At 59.4% G+C, this 25,833-nt stretch overlaps 1 protein-coding gene across 1 annotated transcript in view; it reads left to right on the plus strand.

Moving 5' to 3' along the window:
- The first annotated feature begins 17,202 nt into the window (after positions 1 to 17,202).
- BAHCC1 (BAH domain and coiled-coil containing 1) overlaps positions 17,203 to 25,833 on the plus strand; it is a 64,911-nt gene continuing 56,280 nt past the window's right edge. Inside the window, 1 exon segment of the mRNA XM_023211573.1 lies at positions 17,203 to 17,380. Coding sequence (XP_023067341.1) covers positions 17,203 to 17,380 — 178 coding nt within the window.

Genomic DNA, 25,833 nt, shown 5'->3' on the forward strand with positions numbered 1-25,833 from the left:
CGCCCAGGCTGGAGTGCAGTGGCCGGATCTCAGCTCACTGCAAGCTCCGCCTCCCGGGTTTACGCCATTCTCCTGCCTCAGCCTCCCGAGTAGCTGGGACTACAGGCGCCCGCCACCTCACCTGGCTAGTTTTTTGTATTTTTTAGTAGAGACGGGGTTTCACTGTGTTAGCCAGGATGGTCTCGATCTCCTGACCTCGTGATCCACCCGTCTCGGCCTCCCAAAGTGCTGGGATTACAGGCTTGAGCCACCGCGCCCGGCCTTAATTTTTGTTTTTTTAGTAGACATGGGGTTTCACTATGTTGGTCAGGCTGGTCTTGAACTCCTGAGCTCAAGTGATCCACCTGCCTCAGCCTCCCAAAGTGCTAGGATTACAGGCATCAGCCAACGCGCCTGGCGGGACCTCAGGTCTATAATCATCTAAATCACCCAACAGGAGGCCGCAAGACCTGGGCAGCCAGGGCCAGGCCCTCAGGAGGGCCATCCGCCTGTCCCCTCCCCACCCCCAGCTCTCCCAGGCACAACAGCCTGGGGCAGCCCCTCCGCCAGGGCCCCACCCTCAGCCTCCTGTGTGGGTGAGGAGGAGCAGGCAGCCTCACTGGAGCCCAGATGACCAAGCTGAGGCGCTCCCCTACCCCACCCCACCTGCATTTGAGGGGTGGGCTCTGTTTGTGGCCATGGGGGAGGACAGAGCCCCACACTCCACAAAGCCCTCCCCTTGGCTGCTCGGGCGTCTGGGCCAATTCTGGTTGTCCTGAACCAGAGGCCACCAGTGGCCCTTGTGGAGGCTCAGAAGCAAAATCCCACATTCTTGGAGGCTCTTGGGGGCCTCAGGGTTGGGTAGTGCAGCAGCGTGCAGGCTGGGAGGGAAGCCTGGGATCAAACCCTGCCTCTCCTTCTTCCTGTTGGGTGGCCTTGACGGGGAGTGAGGGCTTCCCGGTGACTGAGCCTCGGCGTCCTCGTGTGTCCTGGGCTCGGAGAAGTCCCTTCTGGAGGCAGGAGGGTCCCTTCCTCGTGGTCAGGGCAGGGAGGAAATGCGCCCCAAGGAAGGATGGCAGCGCCCACTGCGCCCGTTTCTTCTTCCCCCCACTCCGGGCTCCTCCTCTGATTCTGTGTTGGGGACTCTTTTCTGCCCTTCAGAGTCTGAGGCTTCTAGGCCTGCGCTGTTCATACCTTGACCCCACCCCAGCCCCCATGTTCACAAGCCCGTGTCCGCCGGAGCCGCTTGTCACATACGACTCTCTCCTAGAAGTCCCTGGGCTCCCCTCGCCCCCACAGGGTTTCCAGCCTGCTTGCAGGCCCAGGGTCCTAGGACGGGTGCAGGGAGGCGAAGTGGCCCCCAGCCCACGGACCCACACCATGCAGAAAATTCAGCAAAACCCAGCTTCCCCCGAGTGAGGTGGCTGTCCCAGGGCAAGCTTGGTGAGGGCATTGTTGCCCCACTGTCCCTTGGCCTTGGCAGGGTGAGGTTATGGCGTGGGCAAGACTCAGGGGTGCAGAAATCAGAAGGGGGATCCATAAGGGGGTCCAGCCCTGCCAGGCAGCCTCACCACCGGGTGGCTCATCACCCCACGCTGGGCGATCCGCTCCCCCTCCAGGGCGGGGCTCCAAACCGCTCTGGGGGAGCCTGGCCTCAGCCCGGTGTCGGGGGACCTGGGCCCATGTGCATGGATGCTGCCAGGCACCCTGCCCCTCTGGCTTCTTGGGGCCCTGGGCCTCTCGCCGGCAGGAAAGCCGTCTGTGCTGTCTGGCCAGGGCCCCCCTCACTGTGCACACTGGCGTTTTGGGGCGTGGGAAGGAGTTCGAGGCTGGTTTCTGTCTCCCCGTCAAGCCCTGACTGGAGTGCAATCAGAGGCTGGCCAGTGGCTCCCCGGGCACCTAGGGGAGGCTGTGGGCAAACTGAGACAGCCCAGAGCCTACAATCACTCCAGGAGCCTGTGGGCAGGGATGGGGCTGAGGGGGCCTGGCACCCTGTGGGTTCCCCAGCTGTGTGGCTGGGGACAGAGCCCACCTTGCAGCCTCTGATCTCTGGCAGGGGGAGGCTGGACATTTGTTTGGAATAGTGTTCATTGGTTTGCTTTGTTTTCTTTTTTTTGAGACGGAGTCCCTCTCTGTTGCCCAGGCTGGACTGCAGTGGCAAGATCTCGGCTCACTGCAACATCCGCCACCTGGGTTTGAGCAATTCTCGTGCCTCAGCCTCCCAAGTAGCCGGGACTGCAGGTGCCCACCACCACGCCTGGCTAATTTTTGTATTCTTAGTAGAGACAGGGTTTCACCAAGTTGGCCAGGCTGGTCTTGGGACTCCTGGCCTCAGGTGATCCACCTGCTTCAGCCTCCCAAAGTGCTGGGATTACAGGTGTGAACCACCGTGCCTGGCCTGTTTTGTTTTCTGATTACAATAGGAATACATTTCAAAAGGGCAATTTGAAAAATATAGAAAATTCTAAAGAAGAGAATATAACCCCCCCATCAACCCATCACACTATACCCGGGTGCGCTGCCTCCAGCTTCCAGGTCTCCCAACCTCGGCCGAGGGTCTCCATATACTTCTCCCTTCTGTAATGGGGTCGTCCTGCGGGGGCTGGGGCCTGCGTGGATGGATGCCCAGGGTGGGGGCTACCACCAAGACCTCCCCAGCAATGCGGTGCATGCTGGAACCAGACCAGGACCGGTGCGTACTCACCATGAGCTTCTGTTGCCATCTGGGCCTGGGTTGGGAGCAGGAATCTCTGGGGAAGGCCAAGTATATTTCGGAGTCATCAGGATCAGGACCACCCTCTCGCTCCCCCAGTGTCTGCAGCCATTTTCATAGGGAAAAAACTGGGTTTAAAAAAGCAGTTCCAGACCTCGGGACCTGAAACTGATTTCTACCCTTCCGTGTGGCCCTAAGGCTCCCAGGCACGAGGCGCATAGCTCGGGAAAGACAGTGCCTCTGACACCCATTTAAGAGTTAACTGAGGCCAAAAAGCAGCTCTGCACGCCCCTCCTGTTCAGAGGCCCGCTGATCCCCTGGTCCCATGGTCACCACGGGGTATGGGTGCAGACAAAGCCGTGTTCATGGAAGCCCTGGGCCTGATGACAGTGGCACAAGGACCCCATTCTTTACTGTCCCCAGCTGCATCCCCTCCCCCAGCGGACCTGACATCAGAGACAGCGGGTCAGACATCCCCAGAGCTCCCACTCCCGCCCCAGGAGGCAGGCTCAGCTGCCGGGGCTCAGGGAAATTCACAAGGGGGCCTGTGTCGGGAGACGGGGGTGGATGAGCTGCCTGAGTGGTGCAGACAGCTGCGGCTTGGCCCAGCAAGTCTTCAGTGGGAAGCTGCCTGCATTTTTACAACTGATTTTTGAACCTGAAAGTGGAGGTTCACATCCAGCCTGTTCAACGTAATCTTGTTGGTTTCAGTCCAACCTGACCTTTTGGAATCTGCTTTCCAGACTCTTGCCATATATTAGCAGTTCCTCCCGGCTGCAGGCTGCGATCTGCCTTGCTGGGGCCTCATCCCAGTGACAGAGAAACAGGCCAGCCGCGAGCTTTGGGAAGGGCTTCCCAGGGAGAGCTGGACCCTGACACATCTTTCCGTGGGTGCTGTGGCCAAGACGCCCAATGGCTGGTCATGAGGCCCATTTTGTTCTGCCCCTGGTCTACAAGGTAGAAGTTGGGACGCATCGTGTCTGCCCCAGCCATGAGTCTTAGGGTTGTCCGAGGCCCAAAAGCCAGCCAATCCTAGGACTAGTTTTCCAGAAGAATCCAGGGCCTACGCACCCAGGCCCCAGGTGTGAACAAGGGCATGTTATTTGTTCTCACAGTCTCCTTCTGCTCATCCGTAAAATGGGCATGGCCACCATGCCCTCTGCGTGCCAGGCTGTCTAGAGGGTCGAACAGGCAGGGTAGGATCTGGTACCCCCGCTGCCCACGATAACCACGCAGGCCAGAGAGGTGAGGAATGGAGTTGGCTCAGGCAGGGCAGGATTGGAGTTGACTGAGGCCTGGCCCTCCCGTTCCCTCTCTGGGCTATGAGCCAGGGTTCTGTTTGTCCCCTGGGGCTGTCTCCCTCAGGCCAGGGCTTCTTTATTCTCCCTGTTTAGCACCAGGGGCGTGGGGATGGCAGCATCATTTCCCCAAGCAGCCCCCACAGGGCTCCCTGGATTCCTCTCTGAGAAACACATGCGCCGGCTCCGGTCATGGCTGTGTGTAACCCAGCGCGACAGGACAAGTGCTACAAGACCAACGCCTGCAGGGCCGCAAGTGCCCCGAGGGGCGGAGGAGGGGGTAGGGGGTATGCCGGCGCCCGGCAGTGTCTCTGCCCCCGCGCCACCCCCCGGTGTGACCTTCCCTGACACGCAGACAAAGGCCAGCGGAGCAGGCGGCGCCTTTAAGGACGCGGCACGGCGGGTTCGGTGCCAGGAGGCGCCGGGGGGCGGAGGGAGCGGGCGCTCGAGGCCAGAGGAGCGACCCCCGGTAGCCACCCAGGCGCGCCCCGCTTGTCTCTCGCTCTCTTCTCCCACTTGCGCCGGCCGGGGGCGGGGCGCGGCGGCGAGGGTGGGGGCTGGGCAGCCGGGGTCCTCCCTCCCCAGCTGTGCTGGAGGCAGCGGGGCGCTCCCCGGACCTGGGGCGCGCGCGGACGGAGGGCCGAGGGCGCGTCGGAGCCTCATCCGGCCTGGGCCCTGCGAGCGGGAGCGACCCGGGTGCGGGGCCCCACTCTGCCTGGCCGTCCCGGGCACGTGGAACGGGAGCTGAGGTTGCGGCCGGCGAAGGGGTGCGGTCCGGGCGGGGGTCGCGCGCCCGAAGCACGCGGCCTGGGCTCTGGAATCCGGGAGAAGCCTCCGGCACGGGCTTCCGAGCGCACAAACTCGGGGACGCCCTTGCTTTGGTCCCTGGTTCCCTCCCCGAAAAGCGAGGGGGACGGGGCTGGAGGGAAAGGGATTCGGCTTCGCTCCGCTCTCGTCAATTTTCTGTTTCATGTCACCGAGCCCCACTGTGGGAGTAGGAAGCACGTCACCCGGGCCATAAATTTGCGGTGATGGCGCCTCCGGCCGCCTCCCCAGACGGAGGGACAGGGCCGACTCCGGAGCAGGTGGGGCCGCCGGGACTCGACCCCCGCGGTGGGCGCTGCGCGGCTTCTCCCGACGCGGGTCCGGGGCGCGCTCGGCCGCCCCTCCTGCCGCATCCGCCCGCGCCCGGCCCCGGGATTTCCAAAGGGCTTTTGTTCCGGGCTTGGATGTAGACGCTTTGATTTTTTACCACCCGCCTCAGGAGACTTTTTGCTTGGAAAAGTCCTGCTATTAAAACAAAAACAAAAAACAATCAATTCTAGAGGGAAGAGAATGCCTCCAGTGTGTCTCTGCGCTTCCCCCGGGCCGCGGGCGGTGGTCGGGGCTGCGTGTTGCCCGGACCCCGGGTAGCGGAGGCGCACAGACCTGGCCCTAATGGACTTCGCCCGGAAAGGCCCCGGCGGAAGTGGCCGGGAGAGCGGGCTGCTGCGCGGCTCTGGGCCCTGGCTCGGGGCAGGCTCCTCTGGCCTTCCTGCCTTGGCTGTTGGGAAAGGGATTTTTCGGGAGTCTCCCTTTCGGGGCACTTTCCCCGAAACTCCTCTCCCGCCTGGGGAATTATCCCTGCAGCGAGTACTGATGCTTCATGAATTGAAGTAGAATACGTATTTGTGCAGGCCAGAAAAAAAATGAATCTATTGAATGATTTTTAATTTAATGGATCAACTGTCCCGTTAACAAAAGACGTGGTGGCCGTATTTGGAGCAGGCGGAGGCAGCAGTCAGGTGGTCCAGGGGCTGGAGGTGAGGGCTCTGCCCCAGGCACATGCTGCTCTGTGAGAACTCCAAATAACTTACTGGAGGGCTATAAATGCTGTAGGTAACCAGGCCAAGGACTCCAGTGCCCCCAGAAGTCGCGGGGGAGAGGCAGTCTGTCCCCTCTGGTCCAGCCCAGGGAGGGCCTGCAGCCTCCCAATGGGAGCCACGGCCAAGGGAGAGAAAAGCCTCCAGAGCTGGAGGGCAGGTGGGCGGTGGGGCTCATCTCAGGGGCGGGGCGTGGGGGTTTGTGGACCAGGACCCACTAGAGGGCTGGGTCTGGGAGGTGCGGGGGGAGCCCAGGTCCATCTGGTGTGTGCCCTGCGGGATGCCCCGAGGCCTCCTGCTTGTGTTGGCAGCAACTGCCTTTGGGAGCCCTCAGCTGGGGCCACGATGCTGGCAGGGTGAGGCCTGGCAGGGTCTGGAGCTTTTGGAGGGTGGGGGCTAAGGGAACCCCTGGTGGAAGCTGGCTTCAGAGTTCCTGCCTGCCTTGAGGATGGGTGAGAAGGGGCCGGGCCCTGCCCTCCTGCTGCCTGGGTTCTGTAACTGATGCTCAGAGGACAGGGTGGGGTTGGGTGGGAGACCTAAATGCTCCATGGTCCTTGTAGGTCTCCGCTGGCCTGGCCCCGCCACCCAGCCTGTACCCCTCCACTAGGGCCCTCCCACCAATGTGAGAATAGGCCTGGGGAAGTCTGGGCCGCCGAGGCCCTCTGAGCCCCACTGTCCAGACACCCTGACAGCGATACATGTAAACACAGCCAAACGGTGGAGAGCCAAATAGTGGAGACAGGCAGCCCTGACGCCCCTTCACCTCTGCAGCCAGGCCTGGTCTGGCAGGGAGTGGAGACAGGTGCCCTTGCAGGGAGGGCCTGAAGCCAGGCTCTGCTCTGGAGGATGCTCCCAGAAGGACCACATAAGCAGTGCCCTCATTTGGACTGGTCCTGCCTGAGCACTGTCCCCAAGCAGGGCAGTTTCAGCCACTAGGCCCTCCCAACCCCCATGTGTCTGATCTGGACTTTCTCTGCCGGGTCTGGCTTCCTGTCCCCGTTGTCCTCATGGGCAGGAAGACTGAGGGCTGTTTGGGGTCAACCTCCTGCGGGGAAAACCAATTACTCTTTATTCCAGCGGATCCCCAAAGCGCATCCCTTGGCTCAGAGATTCTCAGAGAACCCTGCCCCTCCAGGTCCCCTCCAGGTCCACCCCCAGACTGGCTGCCTGTGGGGAAGGAGCCCGCCTTTAGGGAAGGCAGCCTGGCACAGTGGAGATTCCCAGGGCTCCTGGGCCTTTCTCCAGTCCTCCAGCCGCAGAGGAGGTGACAGTGACCAGGAGGCTGGAGGGGCAGCAGGACGATGGTGAGTGGAAGGGGGCTGGGAGGCTCCCTCCTCAGCATGGGGGTCTCTGGCAACTCCCACCTTCCTTGGTCCCCTCTAATAATTGCAACAATCACACTGTCACTAATAAAAAGGCAGGGGAAACCAGGCAGAGGGGCACTTCTGCCCTGTATGAAAATCACTTTAATTTAACCCAGATGGGTCTCCTTGATAACCTCATACAACAAGCACCCTGAATTATACTTTCCGTGCGAACACACTGGTTATATTTAGCCACAAATTACGACTCTGTGTTTAACAAGCAACTTTGAGAGCGGGGAAGGGGCCGGGCAGCCTCCTGACCTGGTTGGACAAAACCGGCAACTGCAGCAATGGAGCCCCCTCACTGGAGGGGGAGTCCAGAAAGTCGTGCCCCGGGCTGCTGAGTCCCTTTCCTCTGCTGCTCTGGTTTCTTTAAAAAACTTACAACCTCCTCCCGAGGTCTGTCGAGGAGACCATGGTCTGCAGGTACAACCTGAGCCTCTCCCAGGATCCCCGCGACTTCTGCCTTCCCACATCCCCAACCTGGCTCCCTGCTTAGGCTGAAGCCGGGGACTCTCTGGGAGGGCCCAAGAAGGGACAGACAGCCTTGTGCGACGGGCTGGGAGCTGCGTGTGCCTGGAAGACAATCTCCCACCCAGGCCTGGCCCCTGACAAGCCTTGCTCCTCTGTGGCCTGCCTCAGCCCCCATACCCTGGGCCTCAGCCCAGGCGCTGGGGACGAGGGTGCAGCGCTCCCTCTATGCAGCCCCCTCCCCTGCCACCTCATCCTCTGGGTCCTGATAAATAAAGGGGCTGTGATTGGAAGCTTTGTTTTCAGTGGGGGCAGCCCCGTTCGCTTCGGAACATTCACCATCCTCTCCCCTCCACAACAGTTCTGCTCCTATGAAGGGTAAGCTCCCAAAGGCAGAAGCTGTGGCAGAGAAAAGGCTGACCCCCACCTCCAAGGTACAGACCCTGGGGCTTCCCAATCCTCCCCAGAGCCACAGGCCACACTGCTGAGCAGGGGAGGTGAGGGGGGAACACACGGACCTTTCCCCACACCCTCTTCCCTCCAGGCACCAGGAAAGGCCCTGATGAAAAGAGCTCCCCCCAGTCTAGAGCAGAAGGGCTCCTACAGGCAGACGGGTGCGGTGGGGGGTCAGGACCTCTTCTGGGAGGGAGTGGGATTGTTCCTAACCCCCGTCCCAGCTGTCCCCCCGAACACTGATTCTGGGGTGGGGGTGAGCTGCTGCTGTCCTCCGGTTGAGGGAGGTCTCTGCTGTGAACCATTTTAGGCCCCCCACCTCGACCCCTGCCTACCCCTCCTGATGCCAGCCCCAGTCTCAGGCCTGGCCCCTGGACTTGTCCCCCTGTGCCTCTGGTGGGAAGAATTAAGAGTCAATTTTTGTCATCAAGAAATTGTTTCCAATTTGCCCTTTGACTAACAGCCCAGGGAACAATGGAGAGACACCCAACACAGGATTACTGGGGGCGCCGTGCTGCTGCTCTCTGGCCAAAGCAGGCATTTATTTGGAGCAATGGCTAATTCACAATTTCATGCAACTTGCCTGACACCCCCACCCCCTTATATTAAAAAATGATTATTTATGTGATTATTTCAGACAGAGCAGGATCTCAGTGGTTTGGGAGCCGGGAGACCTACATCTGCTGTCATTCTTGGGGAGCGTGGGGGTGGGAGAGGAGTGCTGGAGGGGACTCCAGGGCTGGGCCCAGTTCTGGGGGAACAGGGGCCCCTAGGCTGGAAGGGAGAAGGTAGTTTTCGGGAGTGCTTCTGCGTGTGTGATGTGCCTCTGCATGCATGTTTTGTGCATGTGGGAGTGTGACATGCTGCATGAGGCTCACCTGTCTGCCCATCTGTGCTGTGGGTTTGGGTGTATACACTTCCAAGTGATTCACACGTTGGCACATGAGTGCGTACAGGCAGACGTATGTGCACACACTCGAGACTGTGCACAAGTGTGTGCGTGCATTCAAGTGTGATGTGTGAGTTGGCCTGCCAGGTGTATCAGTGCAGCTGGTTATGTGGGATGGGGGTTTATCTTCTCCCTAGGCCAGAGGGCAAACCTGGAGTGGTGTCTGCCAGGCCCATGGCACTGACCCCAGATCCTGCTGGAGAGGGATCAAGGTGGGGTTCAAGGCCACTCCTGGCACCGTTCCAGGCCCCACTGGGTGTCCACAGGCCCAGCCTCACTTGCAGCCCACTCATTTGTAAAGCTGCACGAACTTCGGAGACCTGGGCACTCCAGCATCAAGACTGACCTTGGGTTTATTATCCCCTCTCCTTTCTCCCTCCTCTGTCCCCTCCCTGGTCCTCTCCCCAGTGGAAGGAGAATCTGCAGATCCCCATACCATGTTCCTCTAAAATTAAAAACATTTGTTAGCTCTGGACAGCAGGAAGAGTAAAAAAGGAAACCAGGGAGGTTTCCTCCAAGCAGATCGCCAGCCTGAGCTCCCAGCGGCCCAAGTCTTCCAGGAGAACTCGGGAGCTTATTTTGGTATTGCGGGAGCTGCCCAGCGGCCAGGCGCCCGTGCTGGGCAGCTGCCAGCCCCTCTCCACCGAGTCCAGCAGACCCGTCTGCAGTTATTTGCTGTAACAACTGTTTTGAAACAGTATTGAAAAAAACAACAAAAAGCCCACTACAATTTGTTTTAAGTGAACACTGGGGGAGGAGGAGGCAGGAAGGGGAGGAAGGAGAAGGGCAGGGAGCCTCTGCAGTGCTCTGGAAGGTGCACTCAATGCCTCCGGGCCTTTGCCCGCCTGCCCGAGCAGCCTCTCTTGGGGACACGAAGGGGCCAGTGCTCATCCTGGGAATCCGGTGAGGCTGAGCTAGAAGGGTCTAAACTAGCTTCAGGAGATAGGGACCACGCACCTGTGAGCTCCTCTCTGCCCTCCCATGTCCCTGGCAGTGGGCATTTCTCGGATGGTGAACGATGACTGAGGATGGGGGCAGGCAAGCTGAGGGTCCATCCTTCAGGCTCCAGGACCCTAGAACAATCTGCCCAAGGGAGAGGGGAGGCTGGTTTAGGGGCTCTGTGGGGCCTTTCCAGCCACTCTCCTTGCAACACATTCTGGAGGGGACCAGGACTCCCAGGGACTTGAGGCCTCCCTTTCCCCTCGGTTTGAGGTGGAGCCTCTGCCCTGACGCGGGGAGCTCAGAGCAAGTCCTGGGACACTACGGTGTTCTCTTTGTTGGAGCCAATGTTTTTCTCATATACATATTTTCCTATATTAAAAAATTCAAATGAGGCTTTAAAAATTAACTTGAAAAAGGTTCCTGATGCGGAAACGAGCTCATGGGAGGCAGTGATGGGAACTCGGTTCCTTAGGAGAGTAGGAAACGCGCCGTCTGTGAGGGGCGCCCTGCGTGGACCCGGGGCTTCGGGGCGCGTCTACTCACCCGAGCCAGGAGAGACTGGGCCCCATGGTGTTAGCCCCGGGCCCGCGCGCCGCTTCTAGCTCGCGCCTCCTCCATCCCCGGAGGGTTGCGCGGGTCCCCGGCGACCCGTCCCTGTGCAGGGTCCGGGAACCTTGCCCTCCCCTCCTTTCTCAAGCGCCATTTCTCCGGAGCCGGGGCGGCCGTCCTCGGTGTACGCGGGAAGCGGGCAGCCTCCGCCTGCACCCGCGGGGCTGGGACCCAGAGGCGCCCAGTTCCCCAACACACTTGCTGGGGCCGCTACTCCAGCCTCCCGATGCCACGGCCAAAGCCCGGGGGTCGGCGCCAAACACACCCCCAGCCGGCGACCGCGCCCAAGGACCTAATTCAATCGTCCCCGCCCTAATGAATAGCCGCGCGCTAATCTCATCTCCGCGCGCAACGGGGATTTACGCTTCCCGACTCTGCCCCTCGGGCCCCGCGGCCCGCCAGACGTCGCTTCCGAAGGCGCCGGCCTGGGGCCTGGCCAAGGGCTCGGTCGCTGGGGGTCCCGGCCGCCGGAGCCGGGAGACGCCGGAGCCGGGACCCGGGCCTGCGCGACCGCCGCTCCCGAGCCAGCCGGGGCGGGCCCCGCGCCTTGTCCTGAGCCCCCGGCCCGGCCCGCGGAGCCCTGGCGCTTACCTGCGAGCCCCGGGCTCTCCGGAGCTCCCCTCCCGGCTGCGCCGCCCAAAGCCGGCGCCGGCGCAGGCCCCGACTCAGGCAGGCGGGAAATCCCGGAGTCCCCACCCGCGGCCCGCAGCCCCCCACCCCAGGTCGGCGTGGCCTGCGGGGGGGAAGGCCGGCCGGGGCCGGCCGCCCGCTTCCCCTTTCTCTCCAGATTCCTTTGATCCGCGGGCTCTCCGCCGCACCTCGGCTCCCGGGCTGCCCGGGTCGGCCCGCGGGGATCCTGGAAACGGTCCCCAGCTTATCTCCTTTCATCAAGCGGCCTTGGGCCGCCTTGAAACCGCGGAGCCAGTAATTGCTTTTTTCAGGAGGCCCAGTGCGGACTGGACAACAGCCAATCAGCGCCTTGTTTACACTCGGTGATGGACAGTCCGCTGGCGGAGTGCCAACCAATCCCAGCGGTCCCGCGGGAGCGGGAGTGGGGGCGGGGAAACAGAGAGACAACAGGCTTTGAGTTTAACTCTTTCGTGTCCCTGCTGGAATGAGACGGCGGAGAATTTCGAATGCGTGTGAATCTGTCATTTGGCTTCTAGTTTAAATATCCTTTTTTCCCCCAGAGGGGGAGGCAGAGATTCACAGGGAGAAAGAGGAGCAAAAATAAATGTATCCATCGCCACTAAGACATCACCTCGACTCCCTGAGAATAAATAGCATTTGGGTGGGAAACCAAATTCTAACAGAAATATTTGTTTGCAGAGTATTTTAGAAGTGGTTTGCATCTGATTACGATAAAAATTGTTCAGTAGCTTGCTTTAGTTGGAGTGAGGATTTAGCAGATATGCAGACAGGGAGCAGCATTGAGAAATACTATACATGGTTTACCACACCATACGGACTTCCCCCATTATCGAGCTGAAAATATTTTTTAAATCTAGGTGTAGATGAAGAAAGGGCAATCCTTATCTTCGCAATAAATCCCTGATTTTCATTTTAGTAGTTGCTCTGTTGTTGCAAAGTGTGGCAGAGGGAGATAAAATTGAGAGCCAGTAATGTAGACGGCTGGAGACTCAGGACTCACTTCCCAGGGTCTGATCCCCAGGTCAGGGGGAGGAGAGGGCCGGGCGGGCTATTCAAAGCGTATACTGCCCAAGCCGCGGGCGTGCGTGCATCCGTGAGCTCGGGTCCGGGCAGGCAGCAGCCTCAGAGCGGTAGATGGGCCAGGCAACCTGGGGAGACCTCTGGGCTTGGAGGTCTGGCCTACCTGCCACCTGCCAGACAGATCACAGGGAGAAAAAGTAGCTACTTTTAAGGGGTGGTGGTGTTTCTTCCTTTGGTCTTCCGTGCGGCAGAAGCCACACGTTAGACCTGCTGCATTAAACATATATGTGTGTGTGTGTCTGTGTCTGTGTATACGCCTCCCCCTCCGCCGGGACACGCGCACTCGCTGGTTCCAGCTCCCTCTCCTGCCCTGCGCCACCACATTCCCATTCAGCAGCAATGATCTGCGCAGAGGAGCTGCGCAGTCGCCGGGCTTGAATTAGGCGCCATCGGGCTTGGTAGTAGCCCCGTTGCTTCCTGATTGGCAGCTCCCTGGCCCGGCGCCAGCCTATTGGGAGGCCTGTTTACGCCGAATGAGTGGCACGAGCTCCCGGCCGTGGAGGGCTGCGCGGCCAATCAGCGCGCTGGCTGCTCCGGGCTGAGTGGCACGAGCTTATTAGTATGCAGGGCCCGTGGCTCGCCGCGCCAGGCTGCAGGTTTGAGAGCCGCTCTGGATGGGCTCGCTAGAGTCGTTGTTGTGGAAGCGGTGCATTTACAGTGCAACAGTCAGCACATTGAAAATACCAATAGGAATACAAAACAAAGTCACATTTACTGATTTAATTGTATTGCATTCAGTTGTATCCAGGAAACAACCTCCAGTAAGTAACTGAAATTGCTTTCATTTTTTTTTTGTTTTTGTATTTTTATTATTTTTTTATTCTGGCTTTGGGGTTTTACATTTTTTTTTAGCAAAAGAAATTCAGGGTTGTGATGTTAAGAAATATATACCTTCCCTTTTAACAAAATCCGTTAAAATGTCGAAGCTTTTTTTTTCTTAAAAAATATGGACTATATGAGCGATTTTTTCTCTGAAAAATCTTATCGATCGGTTTAAAATTCCCCCCGTAATGCGTCCTTGCTTTGCTCTGAACGCTTGTTGTCTCGATCGACACCCAGCATAAAAAATAAAACTCGAGACAGGACAGGGACTGCCAGGCTGCGTCTGGCGCGAGCCGCGCGGGTGGCACCGGGCGGACAGTCGGCGAAGTCCGGGCGCCGCCAGCGTGCTCTCAGCTTTGGGTGACCCACGAACGAACCCCAACTATTCGCTCCCCTACCCTGCTCCCCTCCCCGGAGCAGTCCTGAGTTGGCCCCGCCCGGTCGGTCCGCGGCTAGGGGAACCGGCCGGCTCGTGGTACCCACGGCCGCTGCCCTGAAGGGCCTTCCGGGCCAAAGCTAGGGGCCGGGGAGGGAAACGGTCATGGCGAGTTTTTCGGTCTTCGTTCCCATTTCAGAATTTTTTTTTCGGAGAAGGGGTGGAGGAGGGGGGCCGAGCGAGGCTGGCGCAGCGGGGCGTTTTCACCGCGCGCGTTCGGGACAGCGCGCGGGGCTCGGGTCACGGCCCGTGTGGCGGGGTCCGCGGGCTGGGTTTCCTCAGATCAGGCGCGGGGGTCAGGCGCGACCCTAGTTCTCATGAGTCTCCTCGGGAGCGGGTGCGGCTGTTTCGCAGGGAGCGGGTTCTGCGGCGGCGGCCGAGCCACTCGCGCCCCGGGGCGCGCCAGGTCCCAGCCCGGCCTGCAGGCCCCACCGCGCCCGCGCAGCCGGAGACGGCGCCGGAGGGAGGCAGACGGGTCGGAGTCCGGGTCTCCGACAGGCGGGCGAGGAGAGAGCAGGTTTTTAGATGCAAAAGCAGAAAACAAAGCAAACCTGTAGAAGCCCCAGATCCTGGAGCGCGCCAGCCACGCCTGGGGCCGCGGGAAGAGGGACCCGCGGCTCCGGGGTCACGCCCTGCCTTCCCGGGAAGGAGCCCTGTGCTCCGAGGTTCAGCTCCTCCCGAAATGCCCTCGTCAGCGACTCTCCGCCCGCCCGGGGTCCTCTGCCCGCCATCACTTTTCGCTCCGTTTCCTCCCTTAGCTCAGCCTGACCTGGCGCTGCGGCGCGGTCCTCGCGGTCCTTCTGCGCGGCCTCTCCTGGAGCTGGGCTGGGGGTGGGCCCCGGGCCTCGGCACTCGGCGGGTGGCGGCGTCGCGGCTGCGGGACTGTGGGGCTCCCAGCCCGGGCCGTGTGGCCGCCCTTCCTCGCCCCGCTTCCTGGCCTCCTCGGGCTCCCCAGGCCCCCGAAGCCCGGCGCTGGCAGACGCGGAGGCGCGGCGCGGCCTCTCCCCGGGAGGAGAGAACACAAAGAAAAGCCCCCTCCAATCCGGTCAGAGCCGTGGCGGCGCAGGCGGGCGACAGTAATCCGCCTCCTGTTTGCTTAAAAAGTCGAGCCGGCTGGTGAGGAAGGAACAATCGGGCCTGCGATCCGCCCGCAGGGGGTGCGAGATTAAAATTGCTGCTTCGTAGCCGAGCCCGCGTCCCGAGAATCGCCAGCAGCTCACGCTTTCTCAACTTTGAAATTTCTCATTGGAAAAAAAAAAAAAAAAACAACCACAAAACAAAAGCACAGCACACACGACTCCCCGGAGGCCTCCAGGAAGCCTGGCACCCCCGCGTGCGCCGCCCCCGGCCCTTCTCCGGCCCTCGGCGCCTTTGAAGCTGCAGGTTTCTGACCTCTCTCTCTTTCCTTCTTTCCCTTTGTCCCGCCCGGCGCCCTCCAGAGCTCGGGAGGCACCGGCCGGTGCTGGGGGCCCCCACGTCCCTAGTCCTGCCGGGGCAGCCCCTCCCCTGACCCCAGCGCTCGCAGCCCCCTCGCCAGAGTACTCTCCGGGCCCTGGCGGCCGGGCACTCGCTTTGCAGGCCGGGCTCGGAGCTTGGGAGCCGAGCTGTTTGTTAGACCGGGGGAGAGAGCTGGCGATCCCCAGAGGGAAGGGAGCCCCAAACGCCTTTGTGTGTAGTTGCCAGACAAAGAGAACTCTTTGTGTAGACCCATTTATTTACAATGCAAAAGCTCTCCGAATAAATATTAAAAAAGCTTATCAGCTGAGCAAATATGTATTCACTTAATACATTATGTTTTCGGTTATAGATTAAATCAGACACAAAATAGTCTGCAAATAAGACGTTTTAGAACCCGCGGCATAAAATATCGCAATTTAAAAAGGTATTCAGGAGATGGAAAACATCTTAATCGCTTTGTTTTCATGGTGGGCTGGCTACCAAAACACAAGGTTTTCTGCAAAGTTCCTAATTAAGAATATCAAGGCTATCCATCTCCCTTTTGTTGGAGGCGATAAACATTAAAAACAATACGTATTTAGGAGATGAGGAGGAATATGTGAAGTGCGGCCCCGGAGCGCCTTTGGAGGAACGCCTGGGAGCAAGGTGGTGCACGTAGCTTCTACCACTGGCTCCGACCCTCCGCACCCGGAGTCTGAAATTGTCCCCAATTTCGCCGGAGTGGATGCTCCGCGTTGGGTGGGGGTGAAAGAAAATGGAAGTGAGGGTCATTTTAGGTGGCCCCGCCGGAGGTCCGGGCGGGGTCTGCTGGCTGGCAGTAGGTTGTGCTGGGCCGGGCCCACCTTCCCCGACTGGAGGTCCGAACTGGGCGCCGCAGACCCCGCGTACCCAGGCCGCCCCGCCATGCAGAGACCGGCCTCTGCTCGCGGTCCCCGGCAGGAGCTGAAGGAAGAAATCCTAGGGCCGATTTGGGCCGTTGAGAGAGCAGCATTCTGACTCTGAAAGCATCCCCCCCACCCCCAAGCCCCCAATCCGCAGAGGAAGATCCTGGGCGAATTTGATTGGGGGGCGGGGTGATTGTTACAGCCTCAACAGGAAGCTCCCGGCTCCGGGACAGCAGGCCGGGCACTGCGGCGTGGCGGCCCAGGTGATGCCGGTGGCGGTTGCGGGGCGCCCGGGGCTCTGAGGAGCCGGCCTGGGGTCCTGGAGCGATTCTGGGGACAGGAGCTGGTCCCGCTGGGGCTGGGGAGGGAGGACGACGGCGGATTCAGAAGAATGGGCCGAAAGATGCATGGGGGGATGGGAGTGGGGAAAAAGGAAGGTTATTAAAAAAAAAAAAAACTCTTGAGTTACAATCAATAAAATTACTCGCTTAATTAGCATAGTTATTCGGTTAAGCGGAATGCAGTAAAAGCTGGATCTCGGCATGAGGTGGGGAGAGAGAGTGAGCGAGCGAGGACCCCAGGCCTTTTCCTCCGAGACACCTTTGGGCAGCGGGGGAGGGGAGAGGGTGTGCGTGTGAGTGTGTGTGTGTGCGCGAGTGTGCGTGATGGCTTCGCAGATTTGGGTTTTTATCACCCAGCAGAGCCAGCAGCCTCTTCGCCGCGGTGCCCTCGCTGCAGGGACCCGCGGGGACGAGAACGGGAGGCGGCTAGCAGCGCGGCTGGGTTCCCCCAGCTGCCCCGGGCCAAGCGTGGCTGGGACGGTGCGTGCGCGCGCGGGGTCCCAGGTGCTGGGCTGCGCGCGCGTGCCGCGGGGAGACACCGAGCGCCCCGGCCCCGCCACCCGGCCTGGCCGCCGCTCGCTCGGGCCGGCGGGGGTGGGGGGGGGGGGGGGGAGTGGGCGAGCGGGCGGGGCGGGGACCCCAGGGCGAGCCGAGCCCCCCAGTCACCCGTGTCTCCTCTGCTTTTGCCTCCACAGACCATGAACCCGCACAGCGGTCGCCGGCTCGGTGCGCGGCCACCCGCCGAGAAGCCCAGTCCTCCCGTGTGCTGACCGGCCCCGCCGCCACCGCCGCCTGTGATCCCGGACGCCGCCGCCTCTGCGCCGAGCCGCCCCCGGGCCCCGGCCGCGCTGCTCCAAGGAAGCGGCGGCGGACCGGGGCCGGGGCCCGGCATGGATGGCCGCGACTTTGCGCCGCCGCCGCATCTGCTGTCGGAGCGCGGGAGCCTGGGCCACCGCAGTGCCGCCGCCGCCGCGCGCCTCGCCCCGGCCGGGCCCGCCGCGCAGCCCCCCGCGCACTTCCAGCCGGGAAAGTACTTCCCGTCGCCGCTGCCCATGGCTTCGCACACAGGTCAGTGCCCGGCCGGGGCGGGCGCGGGACGGGAGCGTTCGAGAGCGGAACAGGGTGCCCACCGCTCCACTCCCGGGAGCAGAGAAGCTTTGGTTTCATTTCCCGGCCCCGGCCGCGGTGGCCGCCTGGGTGCTGAGCGGGGCCGCGCGTCCCGCCAGCCCCCCACGCTGCATCGCTGCGATTTTGAGCGGCCCTTCTCTGGCCACCCTCCCCCGGGGGTCTCGGAGGGGCAGCCCCGGAGCCGGCTGAAATTAAAGCCTTTCCGCGCCTCGCCACCCTCCCCCGCCCCCTCCTGCAAATCTAAATTCCACGGAAACCTCTTTTCTGCATTCTGCATTCACCTCCTTAAGACGTTCCGGGGCTGGGACAACGAGGCGCTTTCTGCGGGAACAAAACGGCTGTTGTGGCGGGGGGAGGGGACCAGGGTACGCCGCGGCCTCGCGGATTAGGGTGGTGTGTGCGCCGGGCGAGCGTTAATAGGGACTGCCGGTGTAAGACGAGCAAATCCTGTTTCTATATAAAGCCTTGAAGTGTCAGGGCGAGAATGGGTTTGCAGGGATGCATTTGCTTTAACGAGTGCCTCTGGTATCCCGCTAAAGCCGGACAAAGCGTGGCCGGAGTGCGGCCCAGCCTCACAGCCTGCAGCCCTGGGAGGAGGGCAGCGCGGGCTCGGGCTGGGGTGGCGCGGGGCGGCGCTCAGGATTTCGGTGCAGGCGAGAGTGCGGTGGATTTGCTCCAAGAGGAGAACGTGGTGGATTTGCTCCAAGAGGAGAGCGCGGGGCGCCGGTGCTGGGCCTCGCAGGGAGGCCCGGTGGCGTCCCCTCGGACTCCCTGCCCGAGAGGGTCAGTCCTTGGCAGTGCGGGCCCAGGCCTCCAGGGCAGCTCTCTTCCTGGTGTCTTTGATATGAGTGTCGAGGGAGGTCAGGGAAGAGGCAGCTACCACGCCTGAAGCCTGGGAGGTCACCGGGCGGCGCGCGTGGAGCTCGGGGGAAGCGCGCAGGGCTGCGCTAGGGACCCGCCTGGTCACCCTCGTACATGGGTGGCTTTTGTTTACAGTTTGTTCTAAACATCAGAAATGTTTACCGCTTAAAAAAAAATTGGCAGTAACAGTTATTATTGGTAGCTTGATGAACTGTGAATACTAATAAAATTATATCTGCTTTAATGGGATTACAATTAGTGTATGGATTAAAACGGATGGCAGAGACGGGGCTAGAAGGGAAAACGTCGGAAGAAGGGAGGGCACTCAAAAACTTACGTTTCCTAGAAAAAAAACAAACTCGAAATTGCTTAATTGCTAACGGGCTTCCAGCATTTGCAGCGCCAGGAGATTGGAACGGGGGAGCCGCCCGTTGGAGGGGTCTCCCCAGTGCTTCCCCGGTTGGCCCATACCTGCTTCCCTCCCTGCCTGGGCCTTTGGTGAAGCTGCCCTTTTCTCTCTGTCGCCCTTCCTTTTCTGCCTTTTTTTTTTTTCTCCTCTAGATTTATAACTGGAAAGAGAAGGAGAAAAAGCACTTGCCTGAGCGATGGGTGATTTAAAAATATCTCTTCCGCTGTCCCTGTGGTTATCAAGCTTGTCTTCCTGCCCCTGCATGGGAGCTGCTGCCCACCCGGCTCAGGTGCACGGGGCGCTGAGGCTGGGGCCGCCTGGCAGAAGGGACAGCTCGCCAGCCTCCCCACCAGCCCCTCTTCTGGCTGCAGGCAGGTGGCCCCTACTGGGGGTAGGGGGAGTGTGTACACCCCACCTCCACTGTGCTGTGCCCTCCAGCCTGGCAAGTAACAGCACGACAGAGACCGGGGCCCCTGACACTGAGGCTTGCATGTTGGTAGGCTGGGGCTGGAGCTGTCCCCTCCGGGAGGCCAGGCCAGATTCCCCATCGGGTCAGGTCAGCGCTGCCTCCCTGACCCCATGCCCCAGCTCACATCCTGGCCAGGTCCAGGCCAGCCGCATTCTCCCCCTTCTGCCCTTACTTCCAGGTCTAGGCAGCACCCGGGTAGGTGGGCGCCGGGTCGGGTGGCCTAGCCCTTTGTCTTGCTCATTCTAAGTTTGGCCACGTGGTTCTTGGTGTGTAGGCCCGGGAGGGCTGTGAGAAATGGCTCTGGGCTCTGGCCTGGCCTGTGTCCTCCGTGCTTCTTCTTGATCCCAGGCCCTCCCAGCCTCCCTAAGCGCAGGGTGCTCTAGAGGGCGCTGGAGGCCCCTCGGGGCTACCTCGTTCAGGGTCTGAAGGGCCATGTGTCCCCTGTCCCTGGAGGCCCTGTTTCCTCCCCACTGCAGACTGAAGAGACCGCTTGTGCTCGGAGGTGTTCAGCCCATTTGTGATGAGCAACTTGGCCACACAGACATCCAGTTAGAAGCATCTGTAGCTCAAAGAAAGCTTTTTGAAATTGCTAACAGCCAAAATATTGTATTGGCTTTTAAAATTTAGCTGCATGTGTTTTTTTGAAAAAAGAATTATACCCCAGATCATTTGCTTTGGTCTGTGTCTATATATGATCTAGTTTAGAGAGAAAAAAGTATAATTAAGTTAAACAATTTTTTTGCATCTCGTGTGTGGACTTCCAAATGGCTGGTTTGGCCGCCTTACTTCCCATTTTCCTGGATGGCCTCAGTCCGCAGGCCACAGCTGCAGCCGGCCCGCCCCTCCCTCTGCTGACTGCCCCTCGGAAAGGAAAATTGACCTGGATTCTTCCTGCCTGTCTGGGAGTAGGATCCAGCCATTGGGGATGGAAGCCATGGCCTCTGCGAGGCTGCCTCTTTTTGCTGGGCTGCTCTTCCTGTGCCTGTCTAGCCTGGCACTACCACCCCAGCTGGACTGAGGCTGTCCCCGCTGGCTGCCTGGGCTGCCCTTCCCCAACCCCACCCAGCACTTTCAGAATGTCAGCCTGAGGGGCCCTGATGGCTGGGATATGGGGCTCTCCAGCTTCTTCCATTGTTTTTCTAAAAATGAAAGTGCTGGGAGCTGTAGACTTGGGCTGTAGGGTTTTATGGTAAAGTACTGTTCCGGTAACCTTGTCACCGAAAGGTGCAATTAAAATGTTTGGAATCATTATTTTTAGTTCAGTGTTAGATTTTGTCTCTAATACAGATGGTCTGGAGGCAAAGCTGTGAAATCTAGGGGGGGAAAAAGAGAAATCAACAAGAACCAACCCAAGATTTTTCATCAGTGCTACTGCCTGGAGCCACTGGGGCTGGCGCCTCTGCTGGGAGTGTGTGTGTGATCTGGAGGCAGCCCCGGCCTGGGGAGAGGCCCACATAGACAGCCCACCGTCCTCCTGGCTTCTGACTGGGCCAGCTCCTGTCCGTCCTGGTCTGTAGACCTCCCCTCTCCAGGGGCCAGGGCTCCACCAAGGCGCTATTTCTCATCTTGGTTTCAGTAATCTGCTCAGATTCCCCTCCCACCCCTTCTCTTGTCTTCTTTGGGGTGTAAATTGCTGGGGCCTGGGAAACCGGGTGCTCTGAGCCTGGGGGTTGTTGTGGGAGAAAGGCGAGGCTCCTTCTGGTGGGAGAACTGCAAACTACTTCTTTCCTGATAAAAAAAAGTGCTTCCTACCGCCAATCTCAAAAAGAAAAAAAAAAAAAAGAAAAAGAAAAAACACCACAAAACAAAACCAAAAAATACCCCCAACTCGGTAGAGGAAAAAAAAAGATAATTTCCTAGCGTGGAAGGACCCCATCACAGGCTCCCCTCCCTCATCATGTGATATTTTTTCGTAAAGAAAAAAAATACATTTTCTTAAATACCTCATTAACTCCATGACACGATGGAGTGTTTCTGAAACAGTTACCAACATTAAGTAGGTGTGAAAAGAGTTACTTTCCGAAGACGTCACCCGTCCTGCTCCATAAGTGACAGAGGTAGACATCAAAGTTGCCCAGAGCCCAAAGGAGCTACGGGAATCCGGGAGTGTGAGGCCCGTGGACCCGCAGCGGTGGCCCGCCACGCCCGCCCCGCCGAAGCCCTGTTTGGAATGTGGGTTTCCCCCAGTGGGGCTCGTGCTGCCACCACGTCTGATTATCCCTGTACAGAGCTGCCGCACTTTCTGTAGGAATATCCAGGTCACGTGAGTAATAAGGCAAATTAGTGAGCCAGGCAGAGAACGGCGTTGTGCAAATAGCGCATCTCCCCTGGAAAACGCGCGTCCCCCCAAACGCTCCCCAGTTATTCTTAGAAATCTTCCCTCATCTTCCTGTGAGACAGGGTTCAACAGCCCCCACAGACAGGACAAAATGCATAGGAGGCTGTTAGAATAACATGGATGAGGCTAAAAATACCCCTCAGAAACACACATAAAAAAGCCAAATCCAACAACAGAACGAGCTAAAAATATTCCAGGCTTTGGCAAAGAGCACAGAGTTAAATAAATTATACAAGAGCCATTCATGGGAGCAAGTTGACTTTCTCTCTTACGGGAACTTGGTTCAAGCTAATAAAAATAATAATTTACTAGCCACTGAGCTTTGCATGAGTTTAAATTTAATTGGTGGGGCTTCTGGCGTTTGTCACTTCTTGGCGATTAGTGGGCTTGCCTTGGCCGGGGCCAGAGTGGGGAGGGGATGCTGAGGCCGGGGCTCCTGGCAGCAGGGACACTGTCCCCTGAGGAGCAGGGCCTGGGTATAAGGGCAGATTACCCAGGAGGTTAGAGGAGGATGGAGACTACTGGGGTTCCATCCAGGAAGGTAGAAAAAGAACTGGCAAGGCACGGCTATTTTAATTTGATAAATGATTGTACACCTTTAAGAGTGTTTTAACAATCAAGATACACTCCAGCAAGTTGATAGGATGTTCGCTGTCAACTTACATATGTCATCAGAGCTGGCTGTGAGCATAAATAATGTGTGAGCGCTTGGGACAGCTGCAGTCTCTCCCAGAGGCCGAGGCATGGCAGGTAGCACCTCTGTCCCCTGGCAGGCACCTTTGTTCTCCTTCTCTCTGTGTGTCTGGAGGCAGGGGCCAGAGGAGAACAATCATGGGGAATCACTGAATGCTGCTTTCATCCTGGGTGGTTTGGTTGGGGTCCCTCCTCTCTGGGGACTTTCTAGGTCTCCCTACCAAAATAAGAGTCCCCAGAATTACTTGATCAGAGAGGCCATATGTGGATATGATCTGAGACTAGAATGGTAGCATTGTCTGGTGTGTTTGTTTGTTTGTTTGTTTTTGTTTTTCTTTTCGTTTTTGTTTTTTGAGACAGTCTGGCTCTGTCTCCCAGGCTGGAGTGCAGTGGCGCGATCCCAGCTCACTGGCTCACTGCAACCTCCATCTCCCCGGTTCAAGCCATTCTCGTGCCTTAGTCTCCCTAGTAGCTGGGATTATAGGCATGTACCACCACGCCCTAATTTTTTGTATTTTTAGTAGAGACAGGATTTCACCAGGTTGCCCATGCTGGTCTTGAACTCCTGAGCTCAAGCAATCCGCCCACCTCAGCCTCCCAAAGTGCTGGGATTACAGGCGTGAGCCACCGTGCCCGGTCTCTGGTGTCTTTTGAGGCAGCAGATGTTTATATATACAGCCACTTCCCAGGAGTTTTGAACATCCACCCTGGGGTTGGAGTAAGGGTAACTCCCTTTACTCCCTCCTCTTCCTTGGCTGTTTCTTAACTCAATACCCCGCCCCCGCCCAGAAATCCTGGCTGGCCCTTCTAACTCCCAAAGGACTACATTTCCCAGAATACCCTGATCTTACTCAGGGTCTGAGCCGAGACTGCCCATGTCCCTGGGCTGGGAATTCCCAAGCACAGATAGAGTTCAGCCAGTCCCGCTGGGAATAAGTACTTTCCTGGTGGAAGAAAGCCTTGCTCCATTGTGCCCCCCTACCCTTCCTTCTGGAAGAGGCTTCTGGGCCCCCCTGGCCTGGCTTCCTCCCTACCATAAATATCTGAATATCGGCCCATAACAAATGGGACCTGTCCTCTGTCCTCTGCCCTCTGGATCCTGTGAAGCAGCTACTGTGATTGTCATGGCCAAAGCCCCACCAGAGAGTCCTCCCCGACCCCCTGAGCTCAGTACATGGCACATGCCCTCTTTTGGAACAGCCTTCTCAGAGGGACCTGGTCGCCCAGCAGCTGCTGTGGAAGCTCCTCCTGGGTGGCAGCGGGGCCGGCCTCTGCCTAGGGAGTCCCTCGAGAAAATACCTCCTAGCCTTTGGGGTGCCCTGTTGCCCTCCTGACACCCGCAAACAACAGAAGCTGTCTGTCTTCTTGATGGGTTCATCCTGAATGACAGGTTTCCAAAAAGAAGCCCTCCCTCGACGCATTGCCTCGTTCCCCTGAGGAGGAAGGCAGGCTCGTCCTGGCCTGCCCGGGGAGGGTCCGAAACCCTCAGCTCCTGGGCAGCCTCCTCGAGGGCAGGTGGCCTCCCCAGGTGTTCCCTACCTCGCAGATGTGCTGTGAATGGATTTGGACTCAGGGCACGCCCCTGTCTGTTGGGTAGCTCTGCATTCACCCCCCGACCCCCGCTCCCCGCCCACCTGGGAGCAGCTTCCCTGGGGTTCCCCGGTCCCCATTAACCTCCGGGACCTCATTTCCCCTCACCGAAGACAGAGTATAACAAGCAAAAAACAAAATCAGAGCCAGCGTGCAGTGTCTGGAAAATCACTTGCAGCCCAGGTCCTTCTGCGAAGGATGGGGCCTGGAAGGGCCTTGGGCGTGGGGCCGCACTCCGCTCTGGCTCCGCTGCTCTGCCCGCTGACGTTTTTATGGGATAATATACCGTTTTGCTCACGCAGGCCTATTTGTCAGTGGGCTGCCCCTGTTTGTTGTAATCTATAATATTACTGCCTCCCGTGGCCCCGGAGCAGCTGCTGCCGGAGAATCCAGGGACGGTGGGCGCTAGGCGTGGGCTGAGGGGATGTGGTGGCAGGCGCTGGGGGCAGGCGGCGCCCAGGTCCTGTTATGAGGTCGGCATGGGGTTTGCAGCGAGCCTCGGGTCTGGTGGGGAGGCGTCCAGCGCCCAAGCTGGGAGCCAGCCGGGCTGGCATGCTGCAGCTATCCCCACGATTAGGTTCCAGATCGGATCAGCCAGGAAGTGGATTTTTTTCATTCTGACCTGCTGTGGGGAGGAAGGGAGGGATAAACAGGTGGGTTGGGTTCCTGCCTCCCCCACTCTCCCCTAGGATCCCCCAACAAAAAGTCCAGTGTCTTGACATGCGGAGACTCTGAGGCTGTCCGGAAGTACTGCCCCTTCTCTGGGGTCTGTGGGAGACCCACTGTCTCCCAGCTCAGTGCAGGGACATGGTTCTCCAGTGGAAACTTCCAGAAATGGGGGATGGGTGTGCTTCCAATAGGGTCCTCTGAGCAGCAGGCTGGGCTCCCCGAGGCAGAGGGTGACATTGGGGGGCAGTGCCCCATATTGGTGGGGCCGTACCCCACCAAAAAAGAGAAGCCTTAGCCAAATTAAGTAAGAAAGAAACCAGCCTGCTGGCGTCTTCAAGGGAAGTCCGGTCTTAGTGCGACTCCCTCTCCCTCTGGTCCTTGGGGCACAGTTGAAGCTTTGTTTTCTTCCCCTGAGACTTCTGCAAGCAGAGGCCCCTCCTGTTCTTACACATGGCATAGGTGAGAGTCAGCAGATCCAGGGAAGAAGAGATGGGGGATGCCCAGACCGGAGACCCAAGGGCCTGAGCCCAGGATGGGGGTGCCACGGTGGGTGGGGGAAGGGGTGTGCTGCAGGGCAGGTGCCTCGCTCAGGCATGAACACACATTGCCGCCTGGCAGGGGTTTCCTGGCCCTGCGGATGGTAGAGTTGTGGCCCCCTCTTGGGTGAGGCCCACTCTGTAGACCCCAGGAAGGATATCCCAGCGGGGTCCAGTCACAGGTTCACTGACCAAGCTCACAGCTGCTCATACTCACAGATGTGGCAACGTACACCTGCTCCTGTGTGCTCACACGAGGCAGGCGTTCACCTGCATACTCACACATACTCACACTCCCACCGTTCACAACTGACCCGCAAGGAGTCCCATTCCAGTGGCCCCTGGGAAAGCCAGGCTGCCTAGTGACTGGCACGGGCATCTGTCTGCCCCCTACGTCCTCCGCACCAGCTCCATCCTCCGTCTCCTGGCTCGTGGTTCCTGGCCACCTGCGGGAGGGAGCAGAGCCCCAGATCCGCATGACCCTCTGCGGCTCAGCCTCCCTTCAGCGCCTTCCCTGGCCCCTTCCTCCTGCTGCCACAGTGTGGTTGTGGACCCTGTCCTCAGGCTCCAGCTGAATTTGGCCTTGCCCTTTCCTGAGCTCCTGCTCGGCAGGAGGACATTCCCGTCAAGATCAATTCTAGTGCATGGCGACTGCCTCGGGATCAGGTCTGGTCCCCGGCTTGCCCTGAGACTGTCTGGCTATCTTGGAAGCCGCTGCCTGCTTTGGGCGCTGCTTCCTGTCCCGTGTGGCCGCCTTCACCCCGGCCTCTGTGCCTGGGGTCCTAGAGGTTCCTAGGTGCTTGGCTACCCCAGGCCCCCCCTTCCTCC

This window comes from Piliocolobus tephrosceles, chromosome 16 (assembly GCF_002776525.5).
Source record: "Piliocolobus tephrosceles isolate RC106 chromosome 16, ASM277652v3, whole genome shotgun sequence".
In the NCBI taxonomy this organism is placed as follows: domain Eukaryota; kingdom Metazoa; phylum Chordata; class Mammalia; order Primates; family Cercopithecidae; genus Piliocolobus; species Piliocolobus tephrosceles.